General features: G+C 36.6%; 1 protein-coding gene across 23 annotated transcripts in view; it reads left to right on the plus strand.

Annotated features, from left to right (window-relative positions):
• The window catches only part of MAP2 (microtubule associated protein 2), a 75439-nt gene extending 58728 nt beyond the window's left edge, over positions 1-16711 (plus strand). For 19 of the 23 annotated variants that reach the window (XM_044913711.1, XM_044913712.1, XM_044913713.1 and 16 more), the window contains 3 exons: positions 10906-10987; positions 15035-15147; positions 15368-16711. In XM_044913711.1, the coding sequence (XP_044769646.1) occupies positions 10906-10987; positions 15035-15147; positions 15368-15583 (411 nt within the window). In that variant the 3' untranslated portion in view covers positions 15584-16711. Of the gene's footprint in view, positions 1-8841; positions 8935-10905; positions 10988-15034; positions 15148-15367 lie in introns of all 23 variants that reach the window. The other 4 variants (XM_044913710.1, XM_044913714.1, XM_021702824.1 and 1 more) reach the window with 1 other exon arrangement.
• The last annotated feature ends 830 nt before the right edge of the window (positions 16712-17541 follow it).

Here is a 17541-nt window from a genome sequence, read left to right on the forward strand (position 1 = left end):
TGTTAGCTTTTTAAGAACACAGCTGCTTGATTTAAACAAAAATAGGAAAATAAACGATTTCTCTAAATGCGTGGCATAAAAAAATTAGGCAGGAACTCAGTAAATGATACTTCTTACCTTTTCTATCAATGCATCAGCTTTTTTATAGGTGCTTTGATTTATGTGTAATACTTTTACATGCTTTAACGAGTTTCTTTTTTTTTTCTCCATCAGCCTTATGAAGATCAGTATACAAATCACAATTTTTTACCCTTGTCATAGTTGAAAGTTACTGGTGAGGTAGTTTCACAAAGGCTCTTTCCATTTATAGTTGTTGGATAGGATGATTATTAGGTAGATCATGATCTCTGCAAGGCCATGTCTGTGGATTTGATTGATCGCCTTGTAAATTATATGCTTCTCCTTCATTAATGGAGCAGTCAGTCATTTGAGGTCAGTTGGACTAAAAAGGATGGTGGCATCTTCAAGCAAGTCACTCCTGTTCAAGAAGAGAATGGTACTTCTCTTTTATATAAAGAATCTTAAAGAATTTGTCAATCTATTACCTTCCCAGTCAGTGTTGCCCCAGCATCTTTTTAAAAAAATTGATTTGGATAAATCCATTAAACTAGGACCTATGAAGTATATACTCACATTCTAGAAATAAAGTAATCTGTCTTCTATCCCTCACTTCTGTATCGATCCATTGATTTAAGGAACATTGGATGTCAGAGATACTCAGCTCCTTATAGTCCAACTTCCACGTTCACACAGAGTAAGAAACAGAAGTCATTATAGTACCCACATCTTGCATATGGGCTTCTAATAACATCCTTTAAAGGCTGAGCTATAAATTCAAGTTCTAGAATTTTGTATTTAATGAAGAATCACTTGTCTACAAAGTATGCAATTTAATGCACCTTAGTTATTGTTTTATTTGCTTCAACTTTGGTTGCACAACATGAGAATGGCAACACTATTTAACACTCCCTCCCACACCAAGGTTCTATCACATCAGGATTGAAATTAAGGGTTTTGATCTTTTATAATATTTATGTGAAATAATTTAATACAAATAATGTGTTAGAGTAATACACTATTGAAAAGTTAAGACCATTAAATTTGGAAAGTTATGTTGTATTTCTTATCATATTTTTTATTCTCCTACAACTGACAGATTATTTTTTAAAATAATTCTAAAAATCAATGTTTAGAAATAGAGTATAGACATTTTCAAATTCCTATAGATAATATTAAGGACAAATAATGAAATATTAATTTTAAAATCTACCTTGGCATCTTTAAAATAAATGGTGAGCTGTCTTGTAATTCCTCAGTAATTCCAGAAAGTCAAAGTTGTACGTTCATTTTACTCATCATTTATTCAACAAGTATTTATTGAATACCCATTATGTTCCATGCTGTGTTCTAGGTACTGAGAATGTAACAATGAACAAAACAGACAAAAATTTTTGAAATTCCTACCTTCCTAGAATTTACATTCTAGGAAGAAAAACAAGTGAGAAAATATTATATAAGAAAAAATATGTAACAAAATGAGAAGGAGAACAACAAATCAAGGAGGAGATTTAAAATATGTGGAGAGGAGATGACATTTCTTGATAGAATGACTAGGAAAGCCCCGAGAAGGTGATAATTTGAATATTTTAAGGAACTGAAGGACTGAGCCAGGTAGATAACTGGGGGAGAGTATTTCAGGCAGAGAAAACTGCACATGCAGAAGCCCTGGGGTGGAAGCAGGCCTGGCATGTTTTAGGAACATCAATATGGAAGATGCCACATAGATATTTGAGAGTGGAAAGTTCAAGTTAAATGATTCTTTTAAAATATCATTACACCTGTTCAAATAATAGGACTTTGCCAAGTCACAAACCTAAGAGTCATCTTTTCAACTCCCTCTCCTCATCCCATATCCTGGCCACCATGAAGTGCTAGTGGTTTTGTGTCCAGAATAGCTCTTAAAGCCACCCATTTCTCTTAGTCTGCTCTGCACCACCCTAGCACAGGATCCATTATCTCTTGTCCATGTCACTGCAATAGTCATTAAGTTCTTTAACTGGTCTCCCTGCATCTGTTCTTTTCTCGATCTGAAATGCTCTCCATGATGTAGACAGTGCTTTTCACCACACTTGTAATTAAGTATCCCATTGTATAACTAATTATTTAATGTCTATCTTCTCTCATCTACTAGACTATAAGCTTCATGAAATCAAGGATGAGGTTGATCCTGTCCTCAGGGTCCAATATATAGTAGGTGCTCAATAAATATTTGTTGAGTGAAAGTTGAATGAATGTGGTGGTACACCATATGCATGGAGAGGTTCATTCTTTCTAGTGATTTGTTGAATGAGTGGGAATGCTTAGTGCCATTACAGTTATGACCCAAAGAAACTTCCCATGTTTGGACCACAGTGAAATTTGGCTAAAAGAATATTAGACCAGGATATAAAAGTTGAGTTCCTAGCCCAGCTTTTCTATTATGTGACCTTAGATACTGACGTCTCTGGTCCTTAAGTTTCATACTTGTATAAGAATAGAAACAACAAAATACACTTCTTTTTGTAGCACCAAGTAATTTAATGTATTAGCAGCATCATAATGTAGCAATATCTCATTTAAGCAGAACTTGAGGCCACTTTAAGCTCTCAAATTCATGGTTCTACTTAGAGTATGGTAGTATTTTTGCATTAGAGCTCATTAAAAATATTTGTTTAGTTATTCTAACAGATTCCTTAATTATTTTTACCACAAAGGGCAAGCTGAACTTGAGTAAAAACTCAGTGCTTCCAAAGTAAGAGGAATGTAATTAGGGAAGAGGGAGCACTATGAGAGAGAGGGAGGAGGGAATGAAAAGAGTGAAATTTAGAGAAGAATCTTTTTTATATTTTCTTATAAAGTTTTAGGCATTATCTTGAGACTTTTTTAGGCCTTTCACATCTAATTTGAATAAGTTGCTTTGAGTTTTATATTCAAGGACAAAATGGAATTAATGCTGGAGGCAAGTAATAAATTATACTGAAACAGGGTTTTTTTTCCTCATTATATAAAATTATGGTGGCCACCACTATGAAGGGTCTTGAGTACTAGTAACATAGAAGTAAATTTATAAAATTATAAATTTTATAAACTAAAAGAGAATTGAAATGTATTTAGATTTATTTCTCATTCACATGGGCATCATGTTGTGAAACATTTACTAAGCCCCTGCTGGGTACTATATGACAAAAGGGGAATGAGACAATAAGACATGGTCTCTACCATCTACGCAGAAAAGAAATGGCTTTTTTTTTTTTCATTTCTCATCTTCCCCTAGTGCCTTGCCCTTGTGTAATTTTTAAGTTCTTTCCACGCCATTTCTTTCCATCTCATTGAGCTACAAATAAGTGCTAAATAAGAAAAGTAATAAAATATCCCATGAGCTTTAAAATACTGTCAACCCAGCATGAAGGAAAACTGTTCACTGAAATGCATTATGGTATATTGACAAGATTGTGTATGTGTGATAGAGAGAGAGAGAGAGAGGGAGAAGGTCAACATTATCTCAAAATGAAAGCTCCTTGATATCACGGACACTGCCTTTATGCAACAGAATGTTTAGAATTATAATTCAAGTATCTTTTGCAGGGTAATGAAAAGTTTTGGAGCTAAGCTTTATAAACATTAATTATTAAAAAACTATGAAAAAGAATTACCTCTTTGGGTTTACGAAGTTGAGACCTATAGAGTCCTTTTTTTGTTTGCTGTTCATTTACAAGCCAAGCAAGAACATAGGAACAGTCTTGAATCTCAGGTTGTTTTCAAGCAACTGAACAAACTCTTTAAAAGTTACTGCCTTTATGCTTGGCCCTCTATTCTTTAAAATTTCTTAGAAATTTAAACTGAAGAAAAAAAAATGTAATGCCAGTGTTTAACAATGAGGCCAGTGTCTAAACTCATGTCTGTTCCACCAAACAGTTCTTTACAAAATTTTCAGAATGATTTAGGTTTTTAATGTTGTTCTCTTTTCTGTGTGGTATAGCCTGCATAAAAATTTGTCTGACCCCTTCATGGACCCTCCAACTCATCCCTTTCCTTCACAGCTCTGTGGAATTGTATGTTTTGACGTGAACTGTTATTTCTATTTAAATGTGTACTCCAATATATTTATTGCTTGTATTTGATCCATTGATTTTTGAAGAAGTTATTGGTCAGTATAGGCAGGGTTATTTAAAATTTGGAATAGACTATAAAGTTCGTATACATTTTAATCTGAGCACAGGGCTGCTAACAGATGAATCTTTGAAAAACATCATCTATTCCAAAGAACTTTCATTCTTCAGAAATACCTGATGCGGTCATATATTTTTTGTTTTAATATATGATATCTCAGGACTCTATATAGGATAGATAAAGAGTTTTCATTAAAACTGAATGCTATGGAATGGGAAATACTTTTCGGAGAGAGAGAGAAGTGTTTTTATAATGCAAGGACAAAGAAAGGCTTCATTTTGAATCATGGAAGACTACATCAAAAACTAATGATGTACTGTACGGTGACTAACATAACATAAAAAAAAAAAAAAAAAACCTTAAAAAAAAAAAGCCTGCATTTTAAGCACTCCTGAAAAATTATGTAAAGCCAAAGGAAAAACTTAATCTCTGATAAAGTTGAAGGGTTACTGGCTACTACTTCCCTTTCAAAAGAAAATAAAAGCATTCTTTCTAAAACAACATTGGATGAAGAAGAAAGAAATGATAGAGCAATTGAGGTTCAGACCTAGAGGATGCCTGTAGAGCCTAGCACTGTCTTGTAGGAGAGCCAAGAACAGAATCCAAACTTCTGGACCCCCAGTTACTCTCCATATCTTGCTCTCTTGAGCTGACCTGTGGGTCTTTTGATAAAGAAAGCAGCATCAGAGAGTGTCAAATCAAAAAAAAAAAAAATCAAAATCCCATTGCTTAAGAAATGCAAGCGGACACTGTGATTAATGCCTCTGGTTTATAAATTGTTTTACTAAAAGTTATAAATTAGGATTGCATTTTCTTTCATTTTACATTTTTCATATTTCCAACTAATCTCTAGGAAGAGAGATTTGTTCTTGCCTGTAGACATATCCTACATTTGTCTTCCTGTCCTTTCTTAGAGTAACCTTGCTTCGGGAAAGTAGAAGTGTATTTTTCTAAAGGTGCATTTAAACTTACATGCAGAGAGTGTAGTGGCCTATCATTTCAACTGAACCATCATTGTAAAACCAACTAGAGTCACACCAGAAATACCCAGAAAGTCACTACACTGTACTTCCCTCGCATGGTGGAGGAAGATAGAATTAGTAAAAAGTAAAACAAAACAATTCCGATTAATTATTCAATTACATTAACCTATTCTTTTTAACTCTTTAAGCTTATATGACTCTTATGTGAACGAAAAGCCAACTATGAATGCAAGCAAGTCACCAACCTTTGTCCGTGAAACTGAAATCCTTTTTTGCCAGCCTCCCACGGGAGGAACTGATTGGGTTGATCCTTGAAGAATGATGAGTTCCAGACTCAACTTGGAATGAGGGCATTCTAGCAAGAGATAATAACATAAAGAAAGCATGGGAACAAACTTGAAAATGTAAACAAGGGCCTTAAAGTATGGAATGTAAAGTCTGGCCAAAATGTAAAGTTTTGAGAAGAGGGCTCAAAAATCAGAATTTCTGAGAACCCCGGTTGCCTACCCAAGAAGTTTTGATGTGTTTAATGGAAATAGAGACTTTGGGAGAATTTTGAATAAGGCAGAGCTTTAGAAAGATGATTCACTTGATTGAAATAATATATTTTTTCCTTCCACTGTGAAATATACAGAAGGAAAGATTGTCACACACTTTCAAATCACCCCATTTTACATTAATAGTGCAACTAAAAATTTTGATATAAAGACATTGACAAGGGTAGAATGTAGTTTAGAGTTAACCTTGGATAATGATTATTCAAATATTTTTTCCTCCATATCGTGAATATAGAAAATTAGTTCATCAAATAAAGGTTTGTTATATTTTTTTTCTAGACCATCTCTGAGATGTTAAAATAATTTTCCCTTGACATACAGGAAAACAAAAGCTCAATGGAAATTCCTTCCCCCAAAAAGTCAAGTTAAAACTTGACTCTCTGACTTAAAAAATAATAATAATAATCTGGAATAAAGTTTTATCCTTCACAGCAGCCATCTATTTTTCTATCTTATGCAGTGGTTTCTGAGGACTGCTGGTATTTGTAGAATTAACTCTCTAAAGTGTTAACTATTGGTAAATGATCCCAGAGATCTTTGGCATGAAGTATTTTGTAATTTTGTTAAAGCATAAATGTGCATCACACGGACTAGGTGGGTGCTTAGGTGCAAGTTGTCAGGCTAGAGCATAAATCTTACTGAGCATCAAGCATCCAGTGCCCAGAGTGATTTCTATTTCTATTTGGCCATCAAGCAAAATGGTGAATGTCATCCTCTACCTTATTTGAAACAAAAGCAATATACTCTGAAGCTATTGCAAATATGGAAATATGTAAAGAACATGCCATTAATCCATGTCAAAGGTCTGCTTCACGTTATGAATTGAACAGACATTGAAAGTCTCCCATCGAAAAAGGCCAGCTAATTGTTTCACTAGAAAATCTATGATTCTTTAGAAAATCTGGGGAAAATCAACAGAAGGCAGCCTTTAAGTTTTAGGATTTTAAAATTTAAATTGTCTCTAAGTAATGCTGGCAATGTGGCCCCTTGGGGTTTGAATCATTTGTTTTAAAAATCATAAAAATTGCCAGTTGATTAAATGTTAGAGTCAAACAGATTCATGCAACTGAATTTGGAATTTCCATTTTTGCAACAAGTGAATCAGATTTAACATTTAGCTTTTGATCACTGGGTAATGAGTCACTTGATTTGTACTCTAATGATCTCTAAATTAAAATTTGCAAATGAAATATGAGACCCTATATGTCCCCAAGGATTAGGAAAAATGGCTTAGATGAATTCTATTTCATTGCCAAAATAGAGACTCATGGAAGATAATTAAAAGTATTACTATTTGAAATAATAAAATTATTTGCTTTCTAAAAATAATTTATCTATGAGGCTTGAAATGTAATGGCCCTTGTTGACTTAAAGTTATTGGCATCTACATTTTATGTGAAATTCTTAGCCTGCCACTACATTTATTGTTAGATACAGACTCTGTGATATTCCCCCCTTCTTTTTAAATTGGGATTTTTATCATGCCCTAAAGAGTGACCCAATCATCATGTTTTCTGACTTCAGATTTTGACAAGAAGCCCTTCCCTTGGGCTGCCGATGAGAGCTGTCAATGACATTACCCTGTAAGGGACAAGCTCTCTCGTCAGTGTCAGACAGGCATTGCGATTTAAGCTTTGTCTGGTTAAAAATAGTCAGGAGTCAATGTCATCTTGAAGTTTTTACCCTTTTTTGCAAACACCAAAAGATGTGATACCACTCTTGGAGATGGCTGTATATCTAGGATGTATTTATTTAGCATTTTTTATAAGAGGACAAACTTGGGGCGCCTGCGTGGCTCAGTCGTTAAGCATCTGTCTTCGGCTCAGGTCATGATCCCAGAGTCCTGGGATCGAGCCCCGCATTGGGCTTCCTGCTCGGCGGGAGGCCTGCTTCTTCCTCTCCCACTCCCCCTGCTTCTGTTCTCTCTCTTGCTGTGTCTCTCTCTGTCAAATAAATAAATAAAATCTTAAAAAAAAAAATTAGAAGACAAACTTTCCCCTAAAGCATTGAAAACATAATTTCTCTTTAGCTATTAAGGGGACATGGGGAGAGGAGTAGAAGTAGCCAAAGTAAAATCAAACAAACAAACAACAAAAATAAACCTTTCTTTCCATGCTTACATTGCTCATGTGCTCTCCAAAACATGCAAAATTTAAGACACATAGAAATCGTCACAAGAGCTATTACTTTGCACATTACATTACACCAGAATAATATCTGTCCAGATTTAGATTTGCTATTGTCTTCAAGATGAATACTGAACTTTCTGAAAATAGAAATAAAACACCTAACCTCAAATCTTTTGGACCTAACCGAGGCCTGGACTACTTCTACATGACCTACTATAAGTCAGTTAACTAGTGGCCCTTGATTTGCACCCCTCTAAAATAATGGAAAGGATGCTTCTGCACCAACCATCCAAGGGTTATGGCTATTTATGAGCAGCTGTCAGCGAGAAGACTTTCAGAAGACCACTGGGCCAAATCTGCAAGGCAATAGTGAAGCCCTTTCAGCAGAGGAGGCCCTGAGCCCCCTTGTTGACCCTCTTGGGAAAGCAAGGGTTCTGCTGGATGAATGAGAACCCTCATCTGTGGCATTCAGCCCATCCAGTCGTGAACCTCACCTGTGCCAGGTGGACCAATAATACAATCAAGTGTACCAGGTGATTTAGAATTGTGATGGCTGACACTGTAGGATTGAACGGGAGTAGGGCAAGAACTATACTGAACTACACTATTGGACCTTTTATAGAGTGGAAACTGAGTCCCAGTGTTGCCCACAATATTGGAAGCCTCCCGGTCACAGATAATCCAACTTTTATTTTTCTTTTCTTCTAACTGTTTCCAGGTTACACCTGCCTATAACTTAGATATCTAAAGCTCTTGAGCATTTGGCCCTTGGGGATTCAGGGGACTAGGGGTCATATTAAATGATAGATCTGTTCTTCAATTCCAGTGTTAGTTTTTTTCTCTTAAATGATTATGTAGGTGGAAGGAATTTTGGAGCCTCCTTGGCACCAACCCATTCTGGTTCCCTTTGCCCAGCATACTGAAAGAAAAATGCACAGTGAAGTTACCTCCAATTCCTTTTAGGTTAGGATTTTAAACAAGAAGATCGATTTTAGCAAGGTTCAGTCCCGATGTGGTTCCAAGGATAACATCAAACATTCTGCTGGGGGCGGAAATGTAAGTAGAAGCTTCTATTAGAAAGCTATCCTTGATTGTGTGGAGCCATCTGCACAGCCAGCCCCCTGTCTCTTTAACTGCCTCTCTCCCAATACACCCCCCCTACTTGTTGCTGCTCCACATGTCCCCTGGTCTGGGAGCTTGTCACCCTTGCATTTTTGCTGGTGGGCTTCCCATCCTTCTCTGAAAGATTTATCAGCAAGTTTCTTGCTTTCAGTTGAGGAATAAAACCTTACTGGGCTGCATCATGTCTTTCAGGGGGATGGCAAACCCACCTCACTTGCCAATTTTGTTTGCTGGCCTTTGGATTCAAGGTATCTCCTCATGCTGTCTCTACTCCCCTACAAACGTCAGCTGGGCACACACTTTTATAGCTCCATTTCAATTACTCTTGAGGAAAAGACTGATACACTTGAAAGTACCCAAAGTGTGTAATGTCAGTCTTTTGTGCATCACTATTCATGAGAGTTAGGATATCATTTGGAATAATACAAAACTAGTGAAGCACAGTTCATCTGTCATTCAAAGTGAAAGGATTCAAGTCCCAGTATAAACTTTGTCTTGATGGGATTTTTTTTTTCTGTGTCTTGAATTGAGTGGAAATGGTATCTTTTGAGAGGAAGGGAAAGATGAATCCATGTTTCTCAGAGTTGAGGCAGAGCTGAAACAGGCAAACTCAAGGTAAAGGAAGCATGGTTCTTCACAAAATAAGAATAATAAAGGTGACCCATGCTGATTCTCTATTCTATGGATCCTTGTCACCTAAACTTCAGATTCTGGCCATCTGTGACTCAGTTTACAGAGTGTCAAGTCCGGAATTCTCGCCTGTTTAATAACTTGGCTCCTTGCTCCTCAGCTGGGCAGAGATGGAGTCAAGCAGTGAAAGGGGAGACAAGCCAGTGCCTTCTACCAGGAACTGTCACCTGTTGCTCGAAGTAGTTCCACTGAGCATGAAAATGTCACTATCGTAGGAAGTCCATAGCAAGGTTTGCTAGGCTCCTTAAGAGTGCTGAGCTAAGCCTCAGGATCAGTATTTACATTGACATGGTGGCGCTCCTCACTGTGTCCTGACTGTAAGTGCAAACCGTGTGGTACTCTCACAAAAGCAGTCTCAGTCCTGGGAAATACCTGGAGGGTGTCAAAGGGTGACCCCTATCCTCTCCTGCAGACCCTGCTGGCCTAAAAGGCTAGGTGGCAAAGGATAAATTGAGATAACTAACAATCTTAAAGTAAGTAGGGGAGCTTCCAACCTCCAAAACAATACTCTTAAACTTTCCTCTAGAGAAGAATCACTTGTTCAAATATGCAGATTCTGTGGCTCCATTTCCAATTCGGTAATACCCTTGTACTTCTGATGCCAATGGACAGTGCACCACAATTGGAAAAACACTTTCTAACATGGGGAGAGGAGATAACTTCAATAAAACACAAGAAAAAAATGTTACTACCATTTTATAATTTGGTGGAAAAGAAAAATTCCATTTAGCCAAGACATGACAATAATATTTTAGAAAAGCTTTGATCTTTCTTCTTCTTATATCTTAAAGCAATGTTGGTCCTCTTGTAACTATGAGCAATGTTGGTCACTTTTATGTAAAAATCATTTTTAAAAAAATAATTAATCTCAACTTGGTTCTTTGCTAATGGAAAGGTTTAACATGGTGTGGCTTTGTTCTCTGAGTGGAAGCTTGCCTTATTAATCCAGGTGTTTCTATCCTCTTGTGGCATGATCTGTTTTCTACTAATAAAATATTCTATTCTAGGATTTTCTTTCATTTTGGTCCTTCTTTCCAACCAAATGTGGTAGTACACTGGGAGGTTATGTTTTCCTATGTGTGTGTATGTACTTCAGTTTGGGTTTCTGTGTTGTTGTATGTTGTTAGTTTGGGTATGTTTCTGGATTTTATGTATGAGCTTGGGGGCTTGCCCATGTCTCGACCATTTTAAGTGTATTTTATATGGTTCATACAGGTACAGATTGTTACCAAGAAGATAGACCTAAGCCATGTGACATCCAAATGTGGCTCTCTGAAGAATATCCGCCACAGGCCAGGTAAATAAATACTTCTTGGTAGTTTGGGAAATATTAAATTGCTCAAGAAATCAACAAGCAAAATTTTTGTTGTGAAATACCTAATTGGAAAAACGTCTCAAAATCCTGAAAACTCATGCTTTTATTAATAGAAACTTAAGTTAGAAACTTTAAGGCATCTTCATTTGGGCAAGTAAACTCAATTATCACAAGGAAGCCACATATCATAGGACATGTTCAAAATTAAAAGGTATATAAGATGCACTTATCTCTATGTACTCAACATGCTTATTGGAGCTCTTTTGAAATACATGGTCTATAAAATACCTTGGGCCATGTATTCATACATAATTACATGGATTGAAAGCAGCATTTCCAAAGATTTTTCATGGAAGTATTTTGTCTTCATATGTGAAGAAAGGATTGTGTTTAAGCAAAGCTGATGAAAGTATTTATCTGCTAAATTTCTCAGATCCTATAGTAGGTCAATAAGCATTATGAATCCTCAGCAGAATGCAGTGCTTAATTGACCCATCTCTTGACGCAGTGCTTGTCCCAACTTATTTAACCATTGGCCTCTTGTTTTTCTATAAGACTAGTGATCTAAAGTACAATTTACATTCATACCTGTTGGGGATTTTTTCCTCTTTAAAGTGTAAATCTAACATAAGTCATTTTTTCTGAGTATCATTATTATATATTTTTGCTAACTTGTACCTCCATGCATATGTAAATAATGGGCAACTGTCAAATTTGTCATTTTCTTGAGAATATTTTGACACAATATATACCACTGAACTATGGATGGACAAGAGGAAGCCTTTGGTGTGCTTGATATCTTAATTAAACCATGTAATAGGTTATTCCCATTATTAATGGGAATAACTTATTACACTGTCTCAAATGTTATCAGAAACAAAGTATAAGAACAATCAAGCCCAAAAAGATTTCTGACCAAGAAAAGATTATTAAGAAGAATTTATTAGTTGAAAAATAAAGGTAGGTAGGATAAGTTTCAAAATGGATAAATGCATGGAAACATGTCTAGAAGTCAGGCTTCACTTTGACAAAGAGTGTTCATAAAGCAAGTCAAGGAGTTAGATAATACATATACAGAATCTCTACTGGTTCACAACCCTCTTGGGAGCTTCCCTGGTGTAATCTGAAACTGGCCCCTGTACTCAGAAGACAGGGAGAAACCGAAGAAAGAGGTAGGCCACTCCAGGTTAGTAGGTGGCGGTTTTAATAAGTAAAGGGAACTTACATATGAGGCTTCTCTTGGGTAGCAGCAAGATGGATCCTCACACCTGCCCACCAAATCTTAAAAGTTTATAAAGAAGCCTTAACTGGGTTTAGTCATGCATACGGTTTTGGTGTTCTCAACACCACATCATTATCTCAAGGCTCTGTCCTTGGAGCAGCCTCTGGGAGCAGGAAAGGCAAGCAGGGGAGGAAATGAAAAGCCTCCGAGTGCCCAGGTCCAGCTTTCAGGTCAATCAGTGTCACATCTTTTTGTAGATGTTCCCCAAAAATCTCCAGTACGAATTTCAGAACTGCTTCCTTGGAATTGGCTTCTCTGTCATTCCTGAGGCGGCAGGGACACAGTCTCACACTGCATATCTTCACAATTCTGCTGTCTATAACTCAAGCTTACAAACACTTAGTTGACTCTGTACTGCTGTGTCAACAGTAGGACTGAAGTATTTGGCCATACTGCCTATTTTCCTCTAAAATGCAAAAGAAAATATTAGATTCTTTAATTTAGACAGTAAGTATTCCATTAGCCAAATTCAACTGGACTCTTGATGTACAGGAAAATGTGACATAGTTAAAGAAGTAGTCTATGTAAGATTTATTGGTCATAAAAGACTATTGTCATGGACTCCCACCTATTTCTAAATCTAGATCTTTCTTTTATAAGAACTGAATCAGATAACTAAATTCATAAAAAAGTGTTAACACAATGATCTTTGACAATGGCAAGCTTTTCACAAAGTTACTTTGGAATGTGGAATATCTAAGGAGAAAATAAAAGAAACAGTTCAACACATGGAAGCCCAACTTTAGGACATATGGAGCTTGATGAAGATTATAGTCCTTCACAATTACTGCTCCTGGTAGATGCCAGAATTCTTCAGAGCCAAAGGCATAGATCTGTGAATTCAAATGGGCTTCTCTAACAGTTACATAAAAATTTCTAGTAGGATTTCAACAAAAACAGACTTCTCAAGCTTCCTTTTCTGAATATATTTTGGGTCAATATTACATTTTTTTTCTCTCCCTCAAAATAGAGTTCAGTAAAAATTTTAACAGGTTTATAACTCTGTCCAACATATAATCCTAAAAGAAAGCTTGCAAAGGTCATTTCTATTAGAGGCTACCAAAAAAATGGAAAAGACCCCAAGAAAGTTGATCTCATCAGGTTGAAACTCAACATCCTCCAGCCTCTAACCAAGATAAGTATGTTTTATGAATCACCTTAATCCCATCACAACTAAGACGAGAGACCCATATGGCTAGGTGAAATGTTGGAAGAATAACTCTTCCTGCAATAATGCATATTTTGAGGGAGGGACAAGTACATGTCTCCTATAAACACAAGTTAAATAACAGTGTGCACATCCTAAAGCTTCAGGAGAAGAATGAATGCATATATCTTCAAAATGTAATCTAATAACACCATATAATTTCAAGGGGCCCCTAGCCAGGTAGTTGGGTGTCGATATAAATGTCTAGGTATCATATGAGAAAAATACCATAAGGTCTAAGTCTGTGAAGACTTAACAGACCTTTCTTTTGGGCTATAGAGATAAATAAGCATCGAGAGTCCAAAATTAAAAAATCTTCCCCATGTTTCTCCCAAGTCAAAATCCCACAAGAGAAGCAGTAATAATCATAGATGGTCATGTCATTTACCACTGGCCTTCCAAAGAAATGCACACAGCCAAAACCAAATTGCTAATCAAAGTGAAAGCAAATCTCAGGTGGAGAGGTAAAGGGGTCTAATTCAGCTTCTTTTCAAGTCAAAGACATCAGCAGACCCTCAAAAGGTGCTCAGGGACAGGCTAATGAACAATGGGTACCTACCGGAATTGAACTCCCTGCATTTACAAGCTGGGAAAGGCATACAGATTTAGGGGCACCACTCTGCACTCTCATCTATCAGCAGATCCTCATATTTCAGACTAATTAGCATTTAGGAAGATGCCATGGTCAAAACTGTCACCACATTATCAGATCAAAGTCAGTGTCAGATTGGTCCTATGCCAACTGTACAAGAGTGGGATTTCCTAAGGTTCTCTTCCTGTTGCTCCATTTGCTAGTGATAATGGTAAATTCTCAAAGCTCACTGGTTATAAACAACTTAGCTTCCAACTCCAATTTCATCAGTCAAGCCATCAATGTTGAAAATTTACAAATGAATATATTACCCATATGTGTACCATTTCTAACCTAATAGTTTTTTGGGGGGGGGGGTTTGTTGTTTTTTGGGGGTTTTGTTTTTTGTTTTTTTGGAAGAGTGACCTATTACCATGAAGAAGAATAAAGATCTTCATTTCAAGTTAATTTGCTCCCTTAAGAGTAAGAGATTAAATGTTCCAAGGATGGAAAGGATGAAATAGGATATGTTCACTGTGTTCTTTTTAGAATCTTTATTATACAGATAAGAAAAGCCCCTCTGATATTTTCTGCTAGACATGGGTAGATTATGAAGAAGAATTTATTAGTCAGAAAGCAAAGGTGGATACGATCAGTTTCAAAATAGATAAGTGCATTGGAAACTTATCTGGCAATCAGGCTTCAGTTTGGCTTAGAAGAAAAAGATATTCATACGTAGGTCAAGCCATACAATGGTACATAAAGGATATCATTACCTTGGGTGATATGGGAAAAATGATACAGACTAGAAATTCTAAAAAATTCCTTTCACATCCATGGTTGAAAAGATAGTAAATTAAGTCTGTGCTTTATGACGATCTATTTACTATAATCATTTTTGGGAAATAGTCACCCCAAGTAGAATATGTCACTGTAGCAAGGCATTTAAAAGCCTTTCTTCTCTCACAGGCGGTGGCCGTGTGAAAATTGAGAGTGTAAAACTGGATTTCAAAGAAAAGGCCCAAGCTAAAGTCGGCTCACTTGACAATGCTCACCACGTACCTGGAGGTGGTAACGTCAAGGTAAGAACCAAGGTTGTAAGCTGATCCTGTCTTCTGCTTTTTAATCCTTCTGAAATACTTCTCATCAAAATGGGTCACGATCAAAGGCCTGGACATGTAGGAAGTAGGAATCGCAGAGCTGAACAAAAGTGACATTAACATCAGCTCTGACACATAGTGAAAAGTCTAGGGGCCAGTTAAGATGCTTGAGTTAACAAGGACTGATGCTTGTCTTGAACAGATCGACAGCCAGAAGTTGAACTTCAGAGAGCATGCAAAGGCCCGTGTGGACCACGGAGCTGAGATCATTACGCAATCCCCAGGCAGATCCAGCGTGGCGTCCCCCCGACGACTCAGCAATGTCTCCTCTTCTGGAAGCATCAACCTGCTCGAATCCCCTCAGCTTGCCACTTTGGCCGAGGATGTCACTGCTGCACTCGCTAAGCAGGGCTTGTGAATATTTCTCATTTAGCATTGAAGTAATAATATTTAGGCATGAGCTCTTGGCAGGAGTGGGCTCTGAGCAGGTGTTATAGTCATTCTTTACAAACCGTAAAATAAATAATCTCATTCCCAAACTGTAGTAATTGTTACAATTTTATAAAAAACAATGAATAGTATATGCAGAAATTGACTTGGTTTCCATTTGCAGCAGGAAGACACTGGCTTTACATGAGTACAATTGGACAATTATTTTTGCTCTGCTCTGTTTTGCATGGAGTATTATTATTTCAAATATTGCATTTTTACCTTTCATGTGCCTGAAGGCTATCCATACATTCTGAAAGGCCTTGTTGAAATCCAAGCTGCTCATTCCACTCTTCTGTTGCTGGGTGAAAAGATAAAAGCTGCCCATTTTAACTTATTACAGGTTAAATTAAATCAAGGAGTCTGATTGCAGGAAGGAAAGAGCATGTAAGAAATAAGGTTTTTTTTTTTTAAGTGTTATTTTGTATAAATGGGAAGAAAGATTCAGTTAAGTTATTAACATTTGGGACCTGGATAATTATATCAGAGTATAAGTCAATCCAATAAATTATTTAACTAATTAAAAATAGTTACGAAGCATTTGAGCTGTGGTTGAGGAAGCGATATAAAAGTGCATCTCTTAGGAATGAAGCACTTTCATTAGGATGGACTCATGTCTGATTAGAATGTCAGTTGATCAGCTAGATTTGTGTCCACACTACCAGTTTCACACTCCCTTTCCATCTGTTTGATACAGTGTTATAGATATAAATATATATATATTTCTCTGTGGCCATTTGTGATACTTCCTCATATACTTGAATATTATACTTCCTTATTCACAGTATCTGTGTCTCCTGCACCCTTTGGTGTTGCAATTTTAGGTATGTGAAAGTAGATGTTAGCAGGGTTCTTTCCCTATTTAAAAAAAATACATTAAAAAAGAACAAAAAGTTTTAGCATGAAGTTGCTTCCTGTAACAACTGAGAGCTGTAACCCTGTTTTAGTGCCAGAAACAAGTCTCTCCCGTGATGCTAGGAAAATTTATTTTTCTTTGCTTTCACCAACATGGAGTTTGTGGGGGTGGGTCCAGTTATACATTAAAAGGGTTTGCAGATTGTTGGTTTAAGTAAGATTTTGGATTTATCTCATTTTGAATTATGGAATAGTTTGGGTTTTATTCCTGTAATCATTCAAGAAACAGACTTCTGAAGATTTCTTTTTTTTTTTCCCTTTGCTAAAGTTGAAACTAACAGAGGGAGTTTGGGACATGTTGTCCCACTCTTCCAGACATTGCCTGCTAATTAAATTATCTGAGAGAAAATATTTGGCTTCCTTACCCAAAGTAAAGAGCCTTGATCAAAAAGGACAAGTACAGTTATTCGAGAACCTATAGCTACACAACACTTGAGATACAGATATCTAAATCAGTTTTTTCAGGATTCTAACATTGCCCTCTGTGAAGGAACACTTTATGACTTAGTATTACTTATCAACAGATAATACTGGTGTGACTTAATCTACAGCCTGGGAAATCACCAATTAATTCCTCTCACAAATCATTCATCTTAGACTGGTGAAAAGCAATTAAATAGTCAATGGCCTGAATAAGCAGTCAGTTACCAGTCTGGGTGGATATTTTTAGTATTTTATCTGTTCTTTTTCTTGCTCGGGGCTAGTAGGTTGGTTCTGAACCGTTAAAAGCAAATAGTCTGATAGGTGTCTGATCCCCGTGAGCCGAATCAATTCCTGACTATATAGGAGGAAGTGATGAGCATGGATGAGGCAACGAGGAAGTACAGTAGCATCTAGGAAAGCAGCCAAGGGATGCAAAGACAGAGACACAGGTGCCATTTTGTGACCCACTGAATATTGCAACCAATGTGACTTCCACCAAAAAAAAAAAACAAACAAAAAAACTGTAGGAGCAAAAACATAGCACTCATT

Source organism: Neomonachus schauinslandi, chromosome 3 (assembly GCF_002201575.2).
Source record: "Neomonachus schauinslandi chromosome 3, ASM220157v2, whole genome shotgun sequence".
NCBI lineage: Eukaryota > Metazoa > Chordata > Mammalia > Carnivora > Phocidae > Neomonachus > Neomonachus schauinslandi.